We start from the raw sequence: 25,196 nt of genomic DNA on the forward strand, positions 1-25,196 counted from the left end.
ACCTGGCCTTGGACACTTCCAGGGATGGGGCAGCCACAGCTTCTCTGGGCAACCTGTGCCAGGGCCTCCCCACCCTGGGGGAGGAATTTCTTCCCAATACCTACTCTAGAGTCTCTCCTTTTTTCCTGCAGGGTCCCTTCAGGCCCTGGAAGGCCACAATTAGGTCACCCTGAACCTTCTCTTCTCCAGGCTGAGCAATCCCCATTCTCTCAGCCTCTGTTCCCTCTCTCTGATCATCCTGGTGGCCTCCTCTAGACTTGCTCCAACAGGTCCATGTTTTTCCTGTGCTGGGGGCCTCAAAGCTGGATACCTTTTTTTTAATTAAAAAAAAAAAAGTATCATTTTCACTAGTCATTGATCTTGGAGACTCACCATGAAGTCTCTTCTTCTTCCCCAGGGTCTCAACCACTATGTCTGGGGTGATTCCAAAGGTTCAAGTATCCTCCACTGCTCCCCAGTAAACTCTGCCCATCTACTATGCTCAGTTTTTTTCTAAATGCTTCTCTTAACTTGGATTCTGGAATTGCACCAGGGATAGGCTTTCCTTGTCTGTAATTCCTCATAGCTGAGGAGCAGCATGGGAGAGTGTCCTGGGAGAGCAGACAGTGCCAATCTGGAGTCTTTGGGGTGGGATGTTCCTCAGCATAGGGAAGTAATTTCAACCCTATTCCAAAGTTCTCCAGGCACCCCCAAATTTGGATACTTTTATCCATCGCTCCTGGAATGAAGATTAAGGCAGACTCACATTCATGCCCAGAACCTGTTGATGGCAAAAAGTGTTGTCACTGAGCTTTTCTGTCAGCCACATGCACCTGGACCACTGTTAGTTGTTCAGGGCCAGTAACATTTGTTTGGAGGATGCCAAACATGGATGGAGTGATTTGTTTGGATTGCCTGGTGACACCAACTGGATCCTGCCATTTTGGTAACACCTGCAGGAATACTGAGTGGTGGATATGGAGTGAATGCACCAGCAGCCTTACAGGCACTAAACCATCTCTCTGTCCCTTGGGTGTGTGAGTTAACCTCTGGAGGAAACTAAAGAGGGCTACAGGAATATTCATATCTGGTAAAGCCCAAGACAATGCAAAGCATCATCAGGAACTGTATCCTACAACTTTTGGTGTGCCATACCCAGCTGGGAGCTGGGTCACACGGCCTTGACCTTGCAGCATTAATCCACAGGGAATTCTGTCTGAAAGAACGCAGGAAAGGCAGGTAAGGTGGTACCAGCACTGCCCTCCTCACACCCTCACTGCAGCAACAAGGCAGGGGCATGACCTTCTGTATTAGGAGGGGTCGAGTGTTGCTCTTCCTCCCTGGATGGAGAGTGACTTCCTTCAGGAACTGGAGGAGCTGGTGAGGAGTCCATAGCACGGAGAGTGGTGTGTCAGATGCTTGTCAGTAGTGGTTTGTCTCACTGGTTAACAGTGCTGCTATAACCACAATGTGGAATGCATGGGGCTGCTCTGAAAGGAAGTGGTAAGGGTGGGGCAAGAGCACTGGGTCCCACGATCAAAGCACTAGAGCATTGAATTTTACTTATAACCCAATCACTGACACCCACACAGCAACTTCCTGTACTTTAAAAAAAAAAAAAAAAAAGAAAAAAAAAAGAAAAAAAATCTGTTTCTCTCTTTCTGTAATCAACAACTTTTACCTAGAAACTAGTTAGTGGTGAACTCCGACTGATTTCAATCTGCAGCTCACAGCAGAAAATATCATTTTTCATCTGTGAGAACCTACAAATGCCATTTTAACTGACAGGTTTCAGTCTACCAGTTCTTTCAGACTTTTTTTTTTGTTCTCGATTTCATAGAAGTCTTATAAACCCTGAGAATCAGCGTAAGAAATATAAAGCGCCCAGAAGTTCGGTAGTGCTGAAAAAAAAAAAGTACTTATAAATCTACAAAACTCAGCTACCTTTTAGGGGAGTTGGAAAAAATAATGTGCAGTGGAATTCAGATCACAGGACAGCTTTGTTTAAGAATGTTGAGACACATTACTACTGTTTGTTTTCCATTTATCACAAAAAGCACACATGTTTCTATCTGGAATTTCTCTGGTGTTTTTTGAGCATTATTCAAGATTTAACGTCAATAAATATAGAAATCCTTCCACTCCTCTCCAAAGAAACCTCCAAGATCTCCAGTACCACCAGGTGAACATGTAATTACTCCAGCCAAGTCCCAGGAGAGCCCTAGGAAACCTCATATCCATCAGGAACTTCATGGATACGGACCCGTCCCTGAAGAGCACAACATGCACACACTGCCTTGGGGATTTTCTTTAGAACAGTCCAGTCCAAAGAGCTAAAGAGATCCTTCTTAGCTGATCTTCCTCAACCTCAAAAGAGAATCTTAAACCAGATAAGGGACAGAGAGTAGGATTTTTCAAACCTTTCCATGTGACAATAAGTTGGAGCTGTGATGTACACAGGTATCCAGGCTTGCTGCTTCTGTGGCACACTTTGTAACCTTCTCCTTGCCATTCTCTGTTTGGATTCATGGAGTTATTAACCTTCCTCTAATTGTCTTTAAAGATTCTGCTCTTAACCTCTGAATAGTTATATTGAAAAAACCCACAACAGAGCATTTAACTTGAAAAGCAAACGTGACATTTCTCTTGGACCAAGCAAGGATCAGATTAACAGATAAAAGATCTTGCAAGACTTCGGTTCAAAGTGGAGTGAGAAAGAAGGAAAATGATTTATGATGAACAGAACAATCATAAGCCTGAGATTCTACACAAGATACAAGGAAATAATCTCATGATTGTCATCCCCTCTCTTAATCTTAGTATTCAAGAATGGAAAGATATGGATCTGAAGGGTGTCTAATCCATGCCACACAGCAAGGGTTTGCCTATCCCTGCCTGATAGTACCAACCACAGACAGTGTGAACTGAACTATCTGCTGAGACACGCAGGTCACAGCTTCTCCTCAGAGTTCCAGCTGTGAAAAAACCCGAACACCAACTAAAAACAAACCAACCAACCAAAACAACCGACCCATTTTCACTTTACAAGCAGCCAGTGACCAGGTCAGGCTGTGCAAGGCCAGACATGATGACCCACTGCCAACGCTGGCAGCAGCACAGAAGTTCCTTTAAGTGCTGTATGAAGATCATCTCCAGAGCCTGGATAGGAGAGCAGCTGCCTTGAACTACAAACTCCTTTTAGAGGCTTTTTTGCTCTGACCATCTCTAAATGGTAACAGAGGCTGTGTCCGAAAGGCTCCGTTTCAGGGCCAGTGCTCTACAACTCTTTCAGAAAGGGCTTGGATGTGGGACTGGAAGGCAGATTGAGTGAGTTTGGTGACGACACTAAGTTGGGAGGAGCTGTTGAATCCCTCGAAGGCAGAGATGTTGTTCAGAGAGATGTTGACAAACCTGAGGGCTGGGTAATCCCCAGCCATGGGAAGTTTAACGTGCGCAAGTGCTGGATTCTGCCCCTGGGACGGGGCAGCCCTGGATGCACAGACAGACTGGGGAATGAGAGGCTGGAGAGCAGCCACTGCTGTGGAAAAGGATCTGGGGGTCCTGGTGGATGACAAGTTGGATCTGAGTCACCAGTGTGTCCTGGCAGCCCAAAGGGCCACCGTGTCCTGGGGGCATCAGGTCCAGCATCACTGGCCAGGCCAGGGAGGGGATTGTCCCGCCCTGCTCTGACCTGGGGTGGCCTCACCTCGAGTCCTGGGGTTGGAGAGTGTCCAAAGGAGGGACACAGGGATGGGGAAAGGTCTGAGGAGCAGCTGAGAGCACTTGGTTTGTTCAGCTGGAGCAGAGGAGACTGAGGGGAGACTCCTCGGGGGCTGCAGCTCCTGCCGAGGGGAGGCGGAGGGGCAGGGACTGAGCTCTGCTCTGGGACCAGGGACAGGACCCAGGGAAGGGCTGGAGCTGTGCCAGGGGGGTTGGGATGGATCTCAGGGAAAGGTTCTTCCCCCAGAGGGTGCTGGGGCACTGCCCAGGCTCCCCAGGGCAGTGGGCACGGCCCCAAGGCTGCCAGAGCTCCAGGAGCGTTTGGACAACGCTCTGAGGGACAGGGTGGGATTGTTGGGGTGTCCTGGGCAGGACCAGGGGTTGGGTTGGATAGTCCTCGTGGGTCACTTCCATCCCAGGACATTCCATGATTCTAAGTGTTTCCCTGGTCCTGTGTTCAGCTCCAGGGGTTTGCTCTGTCTTTGTTTTTGTGAAGGAACGAGACCTGATGCCCAACTCCCTCTCATCTGAACAAAACACAGATCCATGGGCAAGACAGAAACTGTGGCACACTTTGGTCCAGGACACCCTGCAACCCCTCAATGGACTATAAGACAACGTTTGCATGTCACAGAACCCCTCAAAAGCTTTGCATTCAGAAAAGCACCGTATTGGGAACAATCTCTGGAGGATCCTGTTAGTCTCCCCTATCCACAACTACCTGGGAAATCACCACAACCACCTGGGAAATCAGTTTTCAACGCTCTGCAAAAGTATTTATGTTTTCTACTTGACTGCAGAGGTTTGAGGGCAAGCAAAGCTTTCTATTAGAGCTCCTTGGACCTGCCAACCACAGTGCAGGCAAACCACAAAAGTGCTTTTCAATATCAAAAATCCCCCCCAACAGAAAGAACAGTTTTACTAAAAAGAGCACAAACTGGGAACAGAAAGGCAAATTACAGGTTTGTCTGGTAACAACTAGCATTTATTCACCCTTCAGCAAGATCTTTATCACCTACTTGTTTTTTTAATTAAACAGACCAATGAGAAAGGTAAGAAACAGCGGAAGTTTCTCGCCTGTTGTTTGTTTGCTGAGCAGTGTTCCCATTTCTGACACACACTTCAGGCCTGTATCTCTTGCTACAATCACACTATATTACTATATAATTTCTCATGCTTTAAGTAACCACTGAAGATTGTCTTAGTTGTGGAAGGAAGGGAGGAGTAGAAGTGCATAAGCACATGAGGCTCATTTGCTTTAAAAAAAACCCCCTGCTTTGTTTCCTCCTCAGTCTATTTTATCATAACAACATTTGCTTTTGGTCGAGGGGCTGAACCTCACAAATATTGTGAGGGGAAGGGACACACTGAAACAGTTTTTAACAGACTGATTAAAGGCTGAGTGCACACGTCTAAGTTAAAACCAAATCAATAAAGCCAAATGTTCAGCAAATTCCTCGATTTGTGCAAAAGAGGGAATGAGGAGACACAAATACAAAAAACCCTCACGGAGGTGAGTCAGTCCTCACCTTTACTGCTACTATTACACTGCATCTGCTAAGAATAATCATGTTTCAAACAAGGAATAAAAAGAAACCACATATAAGAGGTAATACAGGTATATTTAGTATTTGTTTGACTCATTCAACTTCATCTAGTCCCTTTAAACACTAAAATATTTTATGTGGACTTTTTTTTTTTTAAAGATGGCCACTTAGCATACTTTCCTTGAAAACCAAATAAAGAAAAATAACATAATTCACAATAAGATTCCCTTCAGCTTTTCTATTTCTGCTTTTATTCATGCCTGTCCTAGTGGTTGATATTTGTCAGTATAACATATTATTATGTGGGGTTTTTTTAATTACTGAAGACTCTCTAGTAGCTCAATAGTGGTAAATACTCACAGAAAGCAAGTATGGAACAAACTGCCTCAGGAGCTTTTCCACAATCCTAGAGCATTTCCTGACAGATTTGCATCAATACTCACCTACACAGAACCTCACCATTTGATTTCAGGGTTCTAGTGTGCACCATCATCTCTTAAGCAATAAAATCAGAGGGATAGGAACAAACAATGCTCTGTCTACTGTGTGAAATAATACCTTTCAAACCTGGGATCAATCTGTGGGCTAAGCAAGGACATTTTCAGCACACTTTGGTAATAGAAAGAACTTTTCACCTGATGCAAGGAGCTTGTTTTAGAATAACTGGTTTGCAAACCCAGCCAGATCTGCAATGCCTGCTACAAACAGGATGCAGGCTGCACACTCTGCTCCAAAATGCACCAGCAGAAAGGCAGATAATCCACACACCCAGAGAGCCACCCATGGATCTGCTCCCTCTGTGCTTCCTAACACTGTCAGTGGATATCAAGGATACAAGATGTGGACTCGTGTTCAGTGTAAAATTCTGTGCCTATTCATCAGCAGAACCCAGTTTTTGTTGTTTTGTTGGGGTTTTTTTGAGCCAACTGAATGTTCCCTCCCAGTATCAACCGAGCTCTACAACTGTTGTTAAAAGGAGACTCGAAACTAAGAGTTCTAAGTGGCTTCAGTTCTTTAAACAGTTTCACTGGTAGCTGAATATTTTGAAAACAACTCCGGGGAGGGTAAAAAAAAATAAAATAGTAGAAGTAGAAGCTCCATTAAGAGAGATCTTATTTTCAATTCAGGAGATTTATACACCTCCCAGAATTTCCATACATAATGGACTTGATGCAGGAACAAGCCATATATTCAGAAAGTGTTTTATGTTTGTTTTTAATATGTGAATGCAAGAATGATCACACCTGGACAGACAGATCAGGACAGGCCTGTCTGGCCTTGTACTCTGTGTCAGTAACTAGTGGCAGATGCCTCAAGAAGAACATCCAAACAAGGGAAAGGTGCAGCCATAAGTCAGACTGCCTTGCAGACACTCAGCTGCACAGGAGCCAGAGAGAGTATTTTGGCTTTTGGGACACCCTGTTGCCCCTGTTTCTTTCAAGAATTATCTAGGGGTTTTTTAAAGCCCACTTAAAATTTTTTGCATTCACCATATTCTCTGGCAAACACAGAAATAAACCTTGAATTTAGATTATTGTATAAAAGTAAACCTCTTTACTTTGAAGGTGCCGTTTACTAATCTCATGTGTTGCCTATTTAGAATAGATAGAAATTTTTTTCTCCACTATTTTTCCTTGCCACAAGTGATTTTACAGATCTGTCACACCACTCCCTCATCATCTGTTTTCCAGTCTGAAGAGTTCCAGTCTGGTTTAATGACAATTTTGCCAATTTGCTGATAATCTCATACCTTCCTCTGTTGTTGAAATATAAAAGAATGAGATGGAAGACTCTCAACATCCATTAATATACTGAAAATTAGGGGAACTGGCTGTTAAAAGAAGAAAACCTCCTTACCACTGGGTGGCTTGGGCCGTGGAGGGACATTTTTCTTGGGTGGCAACGCTGGTGTGTCTGATTTGCTTTTGAAAGGGTCATCTGAAAATCCCACCCCTCCAAAAGAGGAGGCAAAGGGGTCAGGAGCTGCTGACTACAGGAGAAAAAAAGAAAAGAGAAAGGATGTAAGCACACTGGCAAACCTGTGGTTTCATGAAGCTGCAAGTTAACTCAAGTAAAGGCATTAATTTCAAAAAACTAAGATGTCCAGAACTATCAGTGGTGTAAAAGGCCAGTGACAGAGGTGCTAAGATTTCATTAACGTTCAAAATAACTTATGCTCTCATCACATAATTACTTTTAGAACTTTTAGTCCCAGCAAAAAGCTGATGAAAAAAATAAAAGGAAGTAAAACTCTCCTTTTTTTTTTTACTATTTGGCAGTGAACAGTCACACCACAGTCTAACCTCCACTCTGATAAACAGAATCGTGGAAGAACCTGGAAAAACACCACAGAATGGGGAGCTTTAGTCCAAGCTTTTCTGAAGTTACACACAGCTGTGGCAAAAGCTCAGGGAAAATCCCAAAAGCATGTTTTTAATGCTTCCTATATTCAAGTTGGCTTTTCTGAAGGACTCTCCCATTAGAGAATGGCACAAAAATGATGCCATGCAGGGAAATTTATCACTGTGAAATGAAGAAAGAGGGATTTGGGGAGCAAAGGTAAAAACTGTAGTCAAACCTTGGCTAAAATTTCTACCTCAAGCCAGACACATCAATATTGGCAAAGGCTGTTGCCACCTAGTGGAGAGTTAAAACCCTCCCCAAAAATAGTATGAAACGCTAGAAAAAACCCCATGAAATGTAATTAGTCCAGGTGATATGATAATCTATTTCATTTTTAACATTTACATAACTCTACAATTTCCAAGCATTACTGGGGAACTAGCAGAAGGAGCTGGGCACTGCTGGAAACTGTAAATTCCAAACTCCACCTCAGGAAGGTAACAGCAATTTCTAATTATCCATTTTTTTGTTTCAGGTTCATCCTGAATCTTTCTCTTCATCTGCTACTTAAAATGAACAGAAACTGCACACTTAAAACCCGGGAAAGGCTGACTGACTGTTAAGAGTGGAGTGAGTTTGCACTAAGGTTAGTTTTGCATATATTTAGTGTGTTTGGTTAATGGTTGGACTTGATGATCTTAGAGGTCTTTTCCAAACTTTAGTGATTCTATGGTAAGTTTAGGAACAAGTCAGGATACTATAATTCTATGAAGTAACCAAGAAGCAGATTCCAGGACTTAGAGGGAGTATATGGAATAGATGGATGCTCTTCTTACCAGTTAACACTACGAGTTAATTTCTTTTTTCTTTTTTTTTTTAATTTTAATTTTTAATTTCTTTTGCTCATCTGCTGTGTGAAAATGTTTGTGAAAAGTTGATTTTTCCCTGCTGAATCTGTCAGTCTTGGTTTAAGACTTTGCCATATCTGACTTGGATGGAAAATGTTTTGTTGAGTAACTGGTGAGGCTGATTGGAAAAAAAAGGAACAGAACTGGGTTGTCAGCTGAAAAGTTACAACCATATCACACACTTCAAACAAATATCTGTACATACATTTTTAAAAGGACAGTTGCTTTCCTGGTAACCTTTACCTTTGCCATCTGACTGAAGTCTGCAAATCCCTCCCCACTACTGAAAGCACCACTTCCAAATGGATCCAGTGTTCCAAATGGATCTGAAACAGATACAGGGAGAAAGAAGTCATTTTGAACAATACTTAAGAATGACAAAGAATTGGTGCTGCCAATGAAGTACAAAACTGGGCAGGTGACTAAAACACACCTGTATTTTGAACTGCCATGAGATGTTACAAGAGAATTCCATAAGACAACAGGTTTTGTACCAGTTGTTTGGAGGGGGAAAAAAAGAAAAGAAGAAAAAACTGAAATATCTGGTGTCACAAAGACTTAGTCTTATAATCCATAGCAGGACCATGATGCTTTTTGCCAACAGTTCCCAAGACTCTCTATTTTCAACTCCTGTATTTGATTCTTCTTTCATAAAAAGATACCTCCTTATTCATCTGCATGAGGAAAATGTTTTCTTCTTACCTGGACCTTTTGAAGAGATACTGGAAGACGTAAAAGGATCAGTGCTTTCAAAAGGGTCAGGCTAAATAAGAACAGATATACATAATTATTGCTCTGCTGTACTGTGCACTTGCCTTTTTATGCATATAAAAAAAATCACAATTATTTCCAATTTCAGATCACTCTGTTGGGTGGAAGTAGAGTAGGATAAAATCAACTGATTATCTGAAATCTGGCTATTGATAGCCTTGAACAAAACACCAAGGACCTACAAGTGAAAAGGGCATCCCACTGAAATACAACCTTAGTTACCAGGGCAAAAGATGAAAACACATCCAGAAGTGTCCAGTCTTTAAGCAACAGCAATACTCAAGCCAGGCATTTACATTATTATTAATCCAGAGTCTGCATACTGCTTGTTTTTAAAGAGATGGTGTTCACAGTTGCTCTTCAGTTTGACAAGTTGTACTTTTATCCAAGTACAATAATCCTATCCTGCAAGACAAACTACCCTCCCACTGAAACTGGAACAGTGTCCTAACTCTTGGGTGGCAACAGTCAGAGAACTGCATAAGAGGGAGGGAAAGAATAATAAAAATAAACCAAAAAAATCTATCACCTCCAAACAAGCACACACATGTGCATCCAGACAGGTTCAGAACTCTGACTATATCTATATCTATCTATATAAATCTATATATAGATATATATATCATTGTAACTGTGATTTAAAATTGTGTTCTGTGCAGTCCTTCCACTGTCCTGGCTCCAATGTCTGCTGGGGGTTCTGGAATTCTCTAACCAGAGCAGTTCCTCAATTCCATTCACTGTGTGACTGCACAAACCAATGGAATGGAGGGAATGCTGGGAATTAGTGGGTGATGGTGGCTTGAAATTCCCAACAGAGAGGAAAAATATCCACCTTACTGCACCTCATTACCATGGAACCAGAGAGAACACTGTTGATTGCCTCAACAACACATACTTAAATTTTAAGAGTAAAATTAATGATATTTCACCAGTTAGGAGAAAAGTATTTTCTGTTATTTCACTCCTTTTAGCTTTCAGACAAGAAGCCTGTCAATAGTAAAGAAATCTATTAAGTGTAGACTTAAAAATGCCTGACCTTTGAGGGTAAAGCAGGGGGTTTTGTGAATGGATCTGAGGTAAAGGGGTCGCTCTTCACGGGCTTCTTGAAGAAATCCTCAGGGGCAGAACTCCGAAATGGGTCACTCTCCTTAAAGGGATCGCCTCCAAAGGGATCTAAAAGGAGCAAGGAAAGGTAAATAGAATATACAGAATGTAGCACCCAATGTGTCTGTGAAGAACATTCTGGATTTCACCTCGTGCTCACTGATTTTTCAGAAGCACGCAGTGATTTGGTAAATCTGATTCAAACTCCCCTCTCCAAAGAGGATATTTGCTAAGTCTGAATTACACATTCCTCATTAACATCCTGATCCTGAAGGCACAAACCTGCCAGGTTTTTATGTTCCCACATGCAACCCAAAAACCTGAAGTTGGAGAAACCTGGGAAATCTTTGTGTTTGGCTACAAATTGTTTCTCCCACACGTGTCCTGTCATCCAAAGGGTTCTTACCTGCTGGAGCAGGTGGCTGCTCTGCAAAAGGATCATGCTGGAAAGGGTCACCTATGCAGAACAGAAAAATAACTTTATTAAAATAGTTTTAGAAAACAGTTTTATATATATTGTATTATTTATATACAATATATCATATATAGTATATATAGTTATATAATATTTTATATATTATTTTACCCATTATATATTATATATATTTATAGATAATGTGTTATATATTTATATATTATATATTTGTATTTACACATAATGTGTTATGTATTTATATATTATATATTTATATTTATAGATAATGTGTTATATATTTATATATTATATATTTATATTTATAGATAATGTGTTATGTATTTATATATTATATATTTATATTTATAGATAATGTGTTATGTATTTATGTATTATATATTTATATTTATAGATAATGTGTTATATATTTATATATTACATATATTTATATTTATATATCATGTGATATATTTATATATTACATATATTTATATATCATATGTTATACATTTATATATTACATATTTATATTTATATATAATATGTTATATATTAATACAGTATATTTATATTTACATAATTATATTTGTATATAATATATCACATATTTGTATATAATATATTACATATTTTATAATATATTATATATTTATATTTATATATAATATATTACATACTTTTATATAATATATTATATATTTATATATTATATATATTTATATTATATTATAAAAAATAGTTTTATCCACTATTTAGCACGATGATAACAGTTTGTGAAAACATCATTTACTCAACAATTGGCCTTGAAGATCTTTAAGGTCACTTACTGCCTTTGAAGGGGTCTGCTCCCTTAAATGGATCAGATTTGAAAGGATCTTCTGACTGGAATGGGTCTGTGTGCAATTCTTGTGTATTATTGGTAAACATCAGGGCTTTGTTCTTAAATGGATCATCCTAAAAATGAAGAGGAAAAACATCACAGCAACTCTACCAGGATGAAAACGCTCAGCTGGCACAGAATTTCTTCTAAATGGGTACCTCAGTTCCTGTTCAACAATCTCAAAAATTACTTTCTGAAGAAGTTTCTTAGAATCCATGACTTCCAAGTAGAAGTCATTACACACTGGAAAAAGAACCTCAAAAGCTAACAGTGCATGTGACAATTAAAGGTTAAACTGTTGCCCATATGAAAATATTCCATTCTCAGACACTTAAAGAATGAAAACAAATCAACCCCCAACCATCGCACTGGCAAAAAAATTCCTCCCCCACATTATTTTGCAGCTCAGCTTCAGGTGAGACACTTATTCAAAAGATTTTATGGACTATTTGTGGACTACAAATACAAGGGATTACTACTGAGTGGTCATGCTCTAGATTGCTTCTGGTTAACTCATTCTTGAGCTGCTTGTTAACTCATTCCTGAGCTTCTTTTTAACTCATTCCTGAGCTTCTGGTTAACTCATTGAGCTTCTTTTTAACTCATTCTTGAGTTTCTTTTTAACTCATTCTTGAGCTACTTTTTAACTCGTTCTTGAGCTTCTGGTTAACTCATTCTTGAGCTTTTTAACTCATTCTTGAGCTCTTGTTCACTCATTCTTGAGCTACTTTTTAACTCATTCTTGAGCTCTTGTTAACTCATTCTTGAGCTTTTTAACTCATTCTTGAGCTCTTGTTCACTCATTCTTGAGCTCCTTGTTAACTCATTCTTGAGCTTCTGGTTAACTCATTCTTGAGCTTCTTGTTAACTCATTCTTGAGCTTCTGGTTAACTCATTCTTACAGCTCCAAGCAGTGATTTCCCATGACAAAGCCCTTCATGTAGGAAGAGTCACCCCAACATTTTGATGACAGAGAAGTTTCTCACCAGAGCCCAAATGTAACTTTGTCAAGTTGCAAAAAATCTCCTGCAGGAACAAGCAGCAAACTCAAGTTCTGAAAGCTCTTCAGGACATTAATTTGGGTTGGTTTGGGTCTGCTTTGGGGGGTCTCTGATGAAACCAGCCCTTGCCATGTTTGCCCTGTACAGCACTTCCAGGGAAAACCAGAGCCATTCCATCCCAAAATAAGGAATACCCAACCCCAACACCAGAGACAGCACTTCTTTCATCCCTTTACAAGGTGCAAAGGAAAACATCTTAATTAATACTTCTCAGAACAGCAGGGAGGGAGCTGGGGAGAGGAGGAAGAGGAAGAAAGAATTGAGAAACAGGAAAGGGGCACAATGGTTTTAAAAAAATTACTGTGAACATCCACTGTTGTTTTCTTCCAGTAAGTGATTCGTAGGTTTTGCAAGTAAGAGAAACATCTGGAAGTTTCCAGTGGAAATTAAATATAATATTATGCAAGCCATGCAAACAGAGAAACTAAGCAGTGAAGTGTTTTAAGGCCACGTTTTTCAATGTATTGTTGGTTTTAATCTTCTTTTGAGTAGTTTGTTTTTACAGACCAAGTTGAAAGCTGAATATTTACTATACATGACATATATTTAACCTCATACTAAACCCACAGCAAATACTGTGCTTACAAGGGCTCTGGAAAACAAGTTTCCCTCATGAGGAAGCACCAAGTATGTGTGCAAGCAGAATCAAGCAACTATGCAACTTTTATATTTCAGAGAAGAAATAGGCTTTAAAAAGAATGAAAAATCTTGTGATTTAGAGGATTATTTAATATCTAAATCAACAATAGATACCCAATAGAAATGGGCTGGAAAAATCTTTAAGAACCTGAAGGATCTTATGATTTGGAAAAAATACTGATTAAAAGAAAACATAATAAATGAGATAAATGGTGCTGGAATTATTGAAGCAGAAGAGAACCATCCATGTATTTTGGGAAGGGAACAATATGTGATAAACACAGCTCACTGCAAAGGAGAAATTTGTAGAGCTTCTTTAGGAAATAAGGAAATAGATGGTTAAAGGGAACTGGACAATGTGCAAGGACAAACAAAACACCTGAACTGGAAATAAAGTCCCACCTCCCTCCTGAGACTGAACATGTGACAGGTGACAAAATAAAAGGACCTTTTCTTTTTGGTTCCACAATCACAGTCTGCTTACACATCCACACTGTTACAGTTACACAGGCACAAAATCCCAGCACAAGATCTAACAAAAGGCTCAAAAATCAGTTTTTCCACCAGCACCAAAGCCTTGCCCTGCCTTGCTGGGCTCTGCTGATGCACCAAAACCCAACTATTTCACATTAGGTGCAAGTCACAAGTTTAATTATTGCCAAATACACTAAGCAACAGCAATTTTTTTTTACCATAGTTCCATAATTGCTCCTTTCTGTCTGTCCAAGGCCTTCACTCATATCTGCTAAATTGGTCAGGCTGCCCCCATGGATCCCATTGAGAGCTTCGTTGTATTCCTCTATGCTCTTGTTGACTTCCTGGTGGCTCTCCTGCAGTTGGGAAAGTTTACTTCTTGCCTGAGAAGGAAAATTCTCATTAAACACTGTTGCCAGACAGTTGCATTTCCCCCCTCACCAGAACTGAATTTTTTCCTGACTCAGACTGGCAATAAACCAGCCAAAAAAAAAAAAAAAGGGCTTATTCCATGAGCCACCACTTGTTTTCTCTTCTAAAAATAAATCTTTCCAGGTGATGTTCAACCCAGCCTTTCAAGAATTGTATAAACCACAGTGGATACCTGGTTTATTTCTTCCTGTGTTGATTTTAAAGATTTGATTATTGTTTCAAGCTGCACTTTTCCAGCCTGGATACTCTGCTCTAGCTGAGTCTCTTCCTGCTGCAGGCGATTCAGCTCTGCTTTTGCTCTGTTAAGGTCATCTTCCTGTAATTTTAAATCTGATTCCTGAGATTGAATCTGCATTTTTAGTGATGAAATCTGAAAAAAAAAGTGAAATTTGAAATGAATGTTAACTTATTAAATTACGAATTTATAACATAAATAACAGGAAGTTGTACAGCAACCTAGCAATTGCTAAGGAAAATAGTTAGAACTTAACATGAAGAAATTTGTGCTGCTTCTGATGTTGCACAAAATCCATGATAAGAGCACAATCAATAAAACCAAGAAATACTATTTTAAATCACAGAAATACCACATTAATTACACAGGCAATTAACAGGTGTTTCTCAGACCAGGTTTTCAGAACCTGGTTCCTTTTCCATTCAAACATTTATCAAGGAGCATGAAGTTGATTTTTTGGTAAGAGTTTAAATTAACAGAGTTGCTTATACACTTCTTTCTTCAACACTTTCTCACACAGTGTTACAGAGTTTCTACCTTAAGGTAACCTGCTATTTCCATTGGCAATTGTATCTCCCTGAAAACCCACTTTTAACTCAACACTGGTGACCTTCAGGGGTTCAAAACCTGCACCACTGCCATGGATTGTCTCTGAGGCTTTTCAACTGCCTTATTAGGTCGAATAAATGTTTTCTACATTCTCAAAAAAACAACAATTTCTGTAGAAAGGGCCCCTTGGAGATCATCTGCCTCAACCACCACAATGAGAGGTATTCAGGGGAGCAAAACCCTTTCTTGGACCCCTGTATTTGTGTGGAAATTGCTATTTACGGTCAAAACGAACAGAGAAAGCGAGTTTTTTCATTAAATAAATAGAATTTCCTTCAACAGAAGACAAAAGCACCGTTGGGCATGTCCAGAATTAACACACACTCACCACCTGGGTTTCTTCCTGGCACTTCTGCCTGACATCACTGAGCATATCCTTCAGCTTGGCTTTCTGCTGGTCCATCTCATCCAGCCTGTCCTGGGCATCTTGTTTCTGAGCCTCCAGCTCTTGCAAGGTACTCGTCTCCCTGTCTAAGTCATTCTGCAGTTCCTGAGGAAAATCCCACAGTTTGGAGCTTACATTTAAGCTGCTGCCTCAAGGAATGATCAGCCACAGACAAGCAGGTTTTGCAAAACCCCAAAGATTTTCTAGGCCCCTGCAGCTGTTTTATTTCTGCAGGAACTTGTGTGAGACAGCAGGAAATAAATCAGTGCACGTGGCACTGAGTTATATCCTGATTATCAAAACCAATAGTCTTGAACAATGTTTTCCTAAATTACAGTCTTAGTTAAGCACTAAAAAAAAAAACCTTTCAAATTGTTCACATATCATCTTTGTATTAATCAGCATCAGATGAAAACATTTCTGATGGAGAACAGGAAAATAAAATTCTTTCAGTAAGTCAGAGGAAAATCCCATGAAAGAAAGGAAGACTTGCCCAGCAGCAACATAAACACATGAAAAATGCTTAATTCCCATATATTATTTGGATTAAAATGAAAGCTGCTAAGGATAAACAGAAGATTTTACCTGAACTTCGTTGGTTTTCTGTCTGATTGATTCTTCCTTTTCCCTAATGTCCTGCTCTAGTGAATACTTTTCTCTGCCAGATAAACAAGCACATGTATTTATTATTAGTTAAATAACACAACACACACAAAAACCAATTAAATATTATTCTGGAAACACCACGTAGCTAAAAAAGCCAGCACATATTCTCATCTATTTTTTTAAAGGAGTAAAGGTTTATATGTATCAATTATGTATCAATTATTCTTTGAAAAATAGTATCTGTGGCCATAATCAATGTCCTGAAGTCACCTGGTAGAATCCAGGCTGGCTTTGCATAACTGTAAGATATCAGTGGGAGATTTGTCACCAGTTCCAGTGACAAATAAAATTCTAAAATGGCTAAAAGAAAACAAAAGTAACTGATACATCAGTACTATGGACTTGTTTGGTTATTGTTCAAGATTTTGTTAACAATCCTCAACTTCACCTCTGCAGCTGAGTGATTTCTTGGCTAATATCATCCAGCTCCTTCACTCCTGTGAATTCTCCTGATCCAACAGAACTTGCACTGTCCTGTTAAGAATGAAACAGTCAATTAAAATGTTGGGTGGTAGCAGAAGCTCTTCCTTTCCAAAGGCTGAGGACAGAGGTGGGATATGAAATCCTCATTATATGATTTTGCAAAGTGCTGTGAGACACATCAAATTATTGTGCAACAAGCAGCAACATGCCAAGCAATTCCACCTGAGGGACAGGAGAATTGTCTCTCTGCTTGTTTAACAGACAGGAGAGTTGGGACACACACAGCAGTGAGAGGACATGCACAGTGGGAACAAATAAACTGCAGGCTAGGGGGGAATTCAAATTAAAATTCAAAACCTAAACCCCAGCTCTGTTACAGTCAATAGTAAAGTTTCCAGGGAACTCAAGGACAGCAGATTGTAATTTCAGTCTTCTTGAGCCCTGCCACAAATTCATGGCAAGTTCTGCAATTATTCAGGTCATTTCTGCACCCATTCAGGGGCAGATCAGGGAAGATGCAGAGGGCACCCCTTGTCTTTTAGATAAGACTATCAGAAGTTATTAAGAAAGGATCTCAGCACTGGGTACAAAATTGGTTATTACTATAAAAAGGACTGCTCTGAGAAAACCCACTGCAATGGAGTAAAACCTGCAGCAATGAACTCCCTGTTAGCATGAAAAAACAGGAGACCTACAATTTTTAAATAGCATTTTAAAAAGAAGAAAGTACAGTTTGTTTGCTTCGCTCACTTTGAGGTTGCTGTGATAACCACAGAAAGCTTGGCTTTATTAAACATAAAAAACTAAACAAGAACCTAATCAATAAATCAAAATCAGCAGACTAAAAGGTGACATTTTTGTAGAAACAACAGGTGAGTATACAGTTTAAATAATTTAATTTAATTTAATTTAATTAAGTCCTCATTTTGGGTGATCATTTCTTTTGTAACATGCCATTATGTCATCATAAATAAAAATAATCCAGGCTAATTCTTCAAGGTAGCAACTCAAAAGCTTCTAATATCACTTTGATTTTGTCAAGCCAGATAGAGATTTGCTGAGAGACCTGCACTGAACGCTGGACAGGGTCACAGGAAGGTGTCACCCAACATGACTATGAAAGAAGTTAAAATGAGCTGCTGCTTTGCTTAGGATAAGAACCACTCAACTGAGCTCACGAAGCTCAGATTATTTCATGTTATGCTCAACTAAACAAAGCTCAGATTATTTCATGTTATGCTCAACTAAATAAAGCTCAGTTTATTTCATGTTATGCTCAGCTAAATGCACATTAGGTGGAAAAAAATTAGAATTAGTTGGAAATAATGGGAAGCTTAAAGATGTGTTTACTGCTCAAAATTTCAGAGAACTAATCCATGAGTAACTTCAACTGTTCCTGTCCCAGAAACTTCCTGGCAGAGCAATTGTTGAGGGAATAAATATCACCAGGTCAGCAGGCAGTGCTGGGCCCTTCACACTGCTGTGACATCCCATCATGCCAAGGGCAAGTGGCAGAGAATTCAAGAGCACAGACAGGCAAAGGGGGAGAAATAAAACCAGGTTTTGAAGTCAGCAGCATCAGACACAAAAAAAAACCCGGGGGCATTCCTTTGGATGTGACAAGTTACTCACACGCCGCATCTCTGAGAGGGCTGAGATCTCAGTTCCTACAGGGGTCAAGTAACCTGACAGAGTCTACAGGAAAAGGACACAGGAGAAACCTTAAAAGGACCACAGCAACAGCAACAATTAAGTTATTTAGAGCTCCAAAGGGTTTCTGGTTAGGGAAAGCAAAAAAAAAAAAAAAGAAAAAGTAAAGAAAAATACAGGGTAGTTTATAGAAAAGAGGAAGGTATTGACAGGACAGAGGGGTTATTCACCTCATTTTCAGAAATACAGTGTGGAAAAAAGGAATAAAGCAAAGTTGAGCAAAGTTTAGCAAAGGCTCAGATGCTCCTGTCAAGTGGTGTTAGCAGAGATGGATGCAGGACTGTGGACTGGCATGATTCAAGGGATGAATCCCAGAAACTAGGAAGTCATCACCCTTCGTTAGCCATTAAAAAATCTGACATTTCTACAGAGGAATTTGGTGCTGATCACAGTCAGGGACAGGATACTCAACCAGCCTTTAATATTTTCTGTTATGAGTTCCCTAAAGTTAAAATTATAGAGAGAGATAATATATAAATATATACATCTATATTATAATTTATATATTGTTAAAATAAAAATATTTTTAAAAATTTTAAAAATTAAGAAAAAAACTCCTCTATGGCAAAGGAGTATTTTTCATGCTAGACTTTTTTCACCATTGTGACTCCTTTCATGGAATAGTTTATTTTATGGAATATTTTACTGCATTTTTCTTTACTCACGGTCTTAGTTGTTAGAAATTTACATTTATTTTCAAATGTTAAAGAAATTTGTAAGGGGAGGTAAGAAAAAAAATATTGGCAATTCTTTACCGAGATATTTTTAAAAAAAAAGTACAAAATTCCTATTTAAAACCCATTTCAAAGCACGTAAATTCAGTGTTATCCACAAATAATCACTGACTTACCTGGATGGGAGTGTTCCTCTCTGTGGGAGGGATCATATCTGGGGATAACACCTGGGGAGGATCAATCCCTTTGCTGACCTTCTGTTGAATGAGATACATGGCAAGTGCAAACTGGTCTTTGCTGAGCTTCCCCATCTGCCTCGTGTCTGCCAAAGCCCTGGTAAAAAAAAAAACAGATCACCCTTATAAACAAAAAAAAATCTTATTTCTCCTCTACCAAAAAGCCCCAAGTACACATATACATGTAATTTCCTTTTGATTCATCCTCAGCAGAGCTTGCTTATTCTAGTGAGAATTCCATAAACAGAGCAGGATTTTATTAGACATGTTTAACTGAATGGAGCAGTGTTGCTCTGAGAAAATATTTAAAGCAGTAGAACTTCAAAAGACAATCACAGTCTGACCTATTTCCCCCCCTCCCAGAAAAGCAAAGGGAGTGTTTATTTCTCCCTCAATTTTCCACATATTGCAGTGTGGTAACAGGACATGTGGAAGAGGTTGGGTTTTTGGTTTGTTTCTGGTTTTTTTTTTTTAATGTTAGGACCACAATTCTGGCTGGATAAATAATTACAAAAATACACCTGCTAGGGAATTCTTACCATATATGTGCTAGGAGATTCTGAGACAGACCTGAATGCATAAAAATGTCCTTTACTTCTTGGCCACTCACAAACCCATCCATGTCTGTGTCCGTTTTTAAGAAAATCTCATCGTATCTCACTTTTTCAGCCACTGGGACCACCCAGTTCACAGCTGGCTGCAAAGCAAAGGGGGACATTTCAAAAGCAGAAAACCAGCCTTTATTATCAACACACTGAGCAGACACAGCACCCAGAGCTGGATGTGCTGAACATCCTGCACAAGCCAGTCTGACTGGGAAATAACTATTTTCACTGCATGCTTTAATTTTGTACCCTTTATCTGAATAAAACACTGATAAACAGCTCTTCATCAGCTGAACAGCATTAACTCTTTGGAAATACAGATCCAACTAGGCATATTAAGTCTTCATGCTAACAACAGGAGATTTAGAAGGTAGATTAATGACTTCTTTGGTATTAGAGACATGAGTAAAACCTTTCCATGGTCTCACTTTCTGTGTAAAGTGAAAATTCCCCCCTAAGATTTGCCACCCCATGGTCACTCTGATTACAATTCACTTGTTCTTCTTCTGTTCTTCCAAGTCTGATTAATGGTTTCTTTGGCATTAAATTCCTTAAATTAGGAATTAAATTTCTTTGGTATTCCATTCATCCAACCCTGACCAGAGATTTCTTTGGAATTAAATTCCCTTTATATTATTTGTTGGCATTAAATTCCTTAAATTTGGTACTCCATTGTTCCAAGCCTGACCAATGATTTCTTTGGTATTAAATTTCCTTTTCTATTATTCGTTGGCATTAAATCCCTTAAATTTAGTATTCCATTCTTCCAAGTCTGACCAATGATTTCTTTGGTACTAAATTCCTTTTTATATTATTTGTTGGCATTAAATTCCTTAAATTTGGTATTAAATTTCTTTGGTATTCCATTCTTCCAAGCCTGACCAATGACTTCTTTGGTACTAAATTCCTTTCATATTATTTGTTGGCATTAAATTCCTTAAACTGGGAATTAAATTTCTTTGGCATTCCATTCTTTCAAGCCTGACCAATGATTTCTTTGGTATTAAATTTCCTTTTCTATTATTCATTAGCATTAAATTCCTTAAATTGGGAATTAAATTTCTTTGGCATTCCATTCTTCCAAGCCTGACCAATAATTTCTTTGGTATTAAATTCCTTAAACTGGGAATTAAATTTCTTTGGCATTCCATTCTTCCAAGCCTGACCAATGACTTCTTTGGTACTAAATTCCTTTTCTATTATTCATTGGCATTAAATTCCTTAAATTTGGTATTAAATTTCTTTGGTATTCCATTCTTCCAAGCCTGACCAGTGATTTCTTTGCTATTAAATTTCCTTTTATATTATTCACTGGCATTAAATTCCTTAAATTTGGTATTAAATTTCTTTGGCATTCCATTCTTCCAAGCCTGACCAATGATTTCTTTGGTACTAAATTCCTTAAATTGGGAATTAAATTTCTTTGGCATTCCATTCTTCCAAGCCTGACCAATGATTTCTTTGCTATTAAATTTCCTTTTATATTATTCATTAGCATTAAATTCCTTAAATTGGGAATTAAATTTCTTTGGTATTCCATTCTTCCAAGCCTGACCAATGATTTCTTTGGTACTAAATTCCTTTCATATTATTCGTTGGCATTAAATTCCTTAAATTTGCTATTAAATTTCACCCCCACCCCCCCCAAATCCCCCAAACCCAAGCGCTCACACGGGGCAGAAATCAAAGAGCAGGTTTGTGTTTTCCTGCAGCTTCCTGACCCAAAGAAAGCAAGGCAGGTGAGTACCTGTGCTTGTTTGATGCTGTGCTTGGGGGACAGGCTCCCCGTGCTGTTCAGGCTGTTGACACTGCCGTGGGAGGGGGTGGAACGGAGGCTGTCCTTGGGGGGGGGGCTTGCAGGGAGAACAGGAACTGCTCCGGGGAACACGGGCATCTTCTTTCTTTTAGAAGGTGGTATGAGAGAAGGGGGCAATTGTGAAGGGACTGACTCTTTCTCAAGAGCTCTATAAACCAAATGCATTGCCTGCAAAGGCAAAAAGGTCAGATAACATCCACAATTAGCAGGGAAAAAAAGCAACGAGATCTTCCAGTGTCAGTCATTTACATAATAGTAAAACAAAGGCTGTAAGATTAGAGATGTAAAGCAGAGCAGATCGTTTTGGATGTAATTCCAACAAGTTTAATCTTGGTGACATAGGCAAGAGTCAGTGGGTGGATTTGAGGAAGATCATTTAATAGCTCTGTGTGAACAAGGCAGATTAGAACAGTGAACTGTAGCAGAGAAAGCTGCAAAGCTCTTGAGAAAAAAAAAAAGAGCTGTTTGCTCTGCCAGACAGACTGGGCTGTGAATTGAGAATTTAAAACAACCTACCACAGCAAATTCATCCTTGTCCAGGTGACCATCTTTATCAATATCACTGAGATCCCAGACCTGCAGCAATTAAGATAAAGACATGATTTAGAGAGCAAGTTACATTTTGTGCATTCATCAAATTAACATGCCCTCTAAAGACTCTTAATAGGTTTTGGAGAAGATCATATTAATTACATTAAACTATCTAAACACTCTCTGATGAAACAGACTGGATTAGAGTTTCCTGGCCAGTGTGAATCAACGCTGGCTCTAACAAATTCTGGCTGCAACACAGGCAGGTTTTTCATCTTTCTGTGGTGCAATTAAGGAGTCATCAAGCTGAGTAAAAGCATTCAGAGGCGGTTTCCAGAACTGTCCAGAGGATGTGGGGTTAGCAGATCATCCAAACGTCTTGTAAGAAAGTTAAAATATTTTAGAAAACCCAATCCATTTCTAATTCCCATCCCATTCCTAGTTTTTTTACTGATAACTAAAACCATGTGCAGCTCCCTCTGGCCCCCTGAATTTTCTATGGGAGAGAATTTAAGTGTTTCTCAACTTCACTTCATTCTTAGGTCAGGTAAACTCAATGAAACTTGGACAAGATTTAGAGGGATACAAAACTTTGTGGACTCCAACACTCAGCTACCAACTAGTTAAACCATCAATATAACCTGGGACAGCAGAGGGCACAGAAAGCCAAGCCTAAGGCTCAATTGTCTGAACTCCACTTTATCACTGCACAAATTTAAGCTCCTTGATTAGTCCTTTGCCCATTTCCTCAGTCCTTTATCTTGTCCACAAACTTTTCTAGAGGAGGCAAAAGCTTCCTGAATTTCTACTGTGACAATAACAAGAAGAAACCCAAAGCCTTTCAAGACTCAGTGCTTCACAATATTCCAGTACAGAATTAAAACAAGTCATACTTAGATTTTGTAGATAATACAGAGAAAGAGGCAGTTCTTCCTGAAGAGATACAAGGATGTAACACAGATCCAGCTCTTACACAGAATGAATTCATTCCCAGGCATATAAATATGCAAAGCATTAAAGAATGTGTTTTAAATGGGAGCAGAAAAATGCTTTCAGGTTTGCTTCCCTGGCAAATATGCAATGGATGCACTAAAATCAGATCTTGGAAAAAAAAAACAACTTGACAATTTGCTGGGTACAATAAATGAGGATGTTCTGAGGTGTCCTCCTGTACCCAACAGTGGATGGATTTAATGGGATGTCTAATAACCCCTATTTGTAAAAATGACAAAACAGTGGAATATAATGTTATAAAAGCTAATATTATAAAAGTTTAGAAAAGCTTCTTCTTGCTTTTAAACAACCAAAATCAAAATTTCCAGCTCTTAAAATGAACAGAGAGATAATTAAGCCAATCTACTCCAGGGCTGAAATTACTACTACTATTCTTATTTCTAAGTGGAAGACTGCAGAGACTTAATGTTCTTGCTTGATAGCATGCAATCAATGCAGAATCTCAGCCAAAACCTGATCTGTGTTGATAAATTACATACAAATATTTCACACTGCAAACTATGAGAAGTTAATTTAAACAGCACACTTACCCTGCCGAGGATATCAAGAGGTAGCTTTGAATTCATCAGTACTGGTTTTACTTTGTCTCCTGAAAGTAAACCATTTACTGGCAAAAGGCTTTCAAAAATACCATCAAACTTTGCTTTTTCTTCCACCTAGTTGGTAAGAAATAGTCTGAATAAGTAAAAAAGTGTGCCTGTGTGAGTGTTGAGAATGAGATCTTGCAAGAAATTAAGGCTGGTCAGTGATGTGTTCATCCTAAATTTCCAAACTTTCTTGCAAGTGCCACGGTGCTGAATTTCAATGTAAACCCCTGGAGAGACATTTAAGAGCCTAATTTCAAAGCTAAGGTTATTTTATAACCTTCCATGAGAGATTTTACCATGCAGCAGTCAAGATGTGTTTCTGTTTTAAAGAAACTTTGATAAACTCTGGGGAACTAAAATCTCTTCTTCCCACTTTGAAGTACAACACGAGTACAAAAAAAAATAATCAGCATTACAAGTTATTTTATTAAATTTCTACCTTTTGGAAACGTTTGCATTTGAAAATTAACTAAACACAAACACCCACATATATGCATCAAAGGTTACATGTAATATATATCATTGGGGGAAAAAAAAGGAACACTGAATAGTAACTAGAATATAGGAACTCGAGCTTTAAATTAATAATTCAGGATGGATTTGCTGAAATACTTTGCTGTTCTCAGTGGGGTTCCTTTATACAAACAATGAAAGTGCCTAATTGTAGGATTCTGGAAGAAATCCAGGCAGAAGATTAAAATTCATTGTGTCTTAAAAACATCCCAGCTGGGGTTGTCAAAGGGTGGTTTAATACTTATTACACATGTAAAACTACACCTCAGTATTCTCTATTGTGCACAAGCCTGCACAGAAAGGGGGGATTTTTGAAACAGGAAAGACACTGGATACAAAATTCTCTCACTGAGAGAAAATTACACACGAGGAAAAGATTCACTTTTAAAGAATGGATGTAATGTGTTGGCTTTTACACTTACCCTGACAGCCCAGTGAGTCTCTGTTGAAGGTGGTGTGATCAGCAAAGGGCTGCTACTGTCATGCTAAAAAAATGGAGAATTTTATTTATATGTATATTCATATATATAAATACACAGATTTCTGTCTCTAATCCTTACTAATTGTTTTAAGAGGTGGTTATAGACAGGAAGCTCAACTACACTGAGAGAAAGAGGCTGTACCTAAATAAAAGTCACACTCATTTATACTATTACAGCACTTGGATGAGGACATTTATTGGTGCATTAGATACCCAAACACACAACAAAGAGGTTCTGCAGCAGCTACTGCAGGCAAAGCTGCAGCTGTGCCTTTTTCTGCCCATCCTGCTGACCCAGCCCCAAAATAACTTTATTTTCTTCCTTTTTTTTTAGAGTTTAGCCACACCAGCTTCCTGCCCAAGCTGAGCAGAGTTAAACTTGCAAAACCCACTGAGGACAACAGGACTGGGGCAGTGTCCTAAGGAACACTTTGCCAT

General features: G+C 39.0%; 1 protein-coding gene across 4 annotated transcripts in view; it reads right to left on the reverse strand.

The window, feature by feature from the left end:
* EPS15L1 (epidermal growth factor receptor pathway substrate 15 like 1) overlaps positions 1–25,196 on the reverse strand; it is a 48,382-nt gene that overhangs the window by 16,619 nt on the left and 6,567 nt on the right. Inside the window, exons 6-24 of one of the 4 annotated variants that reach the window (XM_017833669.1) lie at positions 24,700–24,762; positions 23,708–23,833; positions 22,149–22,208; positions 21,564–21,800; positions 19,751–19,908; positions 19,152–19,308; positions 18,224–18,286; positions 16,557–16,642; positions 16,088–16,160; positions 15,446–15,607; positions 14,446–14,643; positions 14,060–14,224; positions 11,615–11,741; positions 10,779–10,829; positions 10,305–10,441; positions 9,200–9,260; positions 8,741–8,823; positions 7,104–7,236; positions 6,797–7,002 (exon numbers count right to left, since the gene is read on the reverse strand). In XM_017833669.1, the coding sequence (XP_017689158.1) occupies positions 6,959–7,002; positions 7,104–7,236; positions 8,741–8,823; positions 9,200–9,260; positions 10,305–10,441; positions 10,779–10,829; positions 11,615–11,741; positions 14,060–14,224; positions 14,446–14,643; positions 15,446–15,607; positions 16,088–16,160; positions 16,557–16,642; positions 18,224–18,286; positions 19,152–19,308; positions 19,751–19,908; positions 21,564–21,800; positions 22,149–22,208; positions 23,708–23,833; positions 24,700–24,762 (2,184 nt within the window). In that variant the 3' untranslated portion in view covers positions 6,797–6,958. Of the gene's footprint in view, positions 1–6,796; positions 7,003–7,103; positions 7,237–8,740; positions 8,824–9,199; positions 9,261–10,304; positions 10,442–10,778; positions 10,830–11,614; positions 11,742–14,059; positions 14,225–14,445; positions 14,644–15,445; positions 15,608–16,087; positions 16,161–16,556; positions 16,643–18,223; positions 18,287–19,151; positions 19,309–19,750; positions 19,909–21,563; positions 21,801–22,148; positions 22,209–23,707; positions 23,834–24,699; positions 24,763–25,196 lie in introns of those variants that run through there. The other 3 variants (XM_017833672.1, XM_017833670.1, XM_017833671.1) reach the window with 3 other exon arrangements.

The sequence above is a fragment of the Lepidothrix coronata genome, unplaced genomic scaffold, assembly GCF_001604755.1.
Source record: "Lepidothrix coronata isolate B3197 unplaced genomic scaffold, Lepidothrix_coronata-1.0 Scaffold219, whole genome shotgun sequence".
Classification (NCBI taxonomy): domain Eukaryota; kingdom Metazoa; phylum Chordata; class Aves; order Passeriformes; family Pipridae; genus Lepidothrix; species Lepidothrix coronata.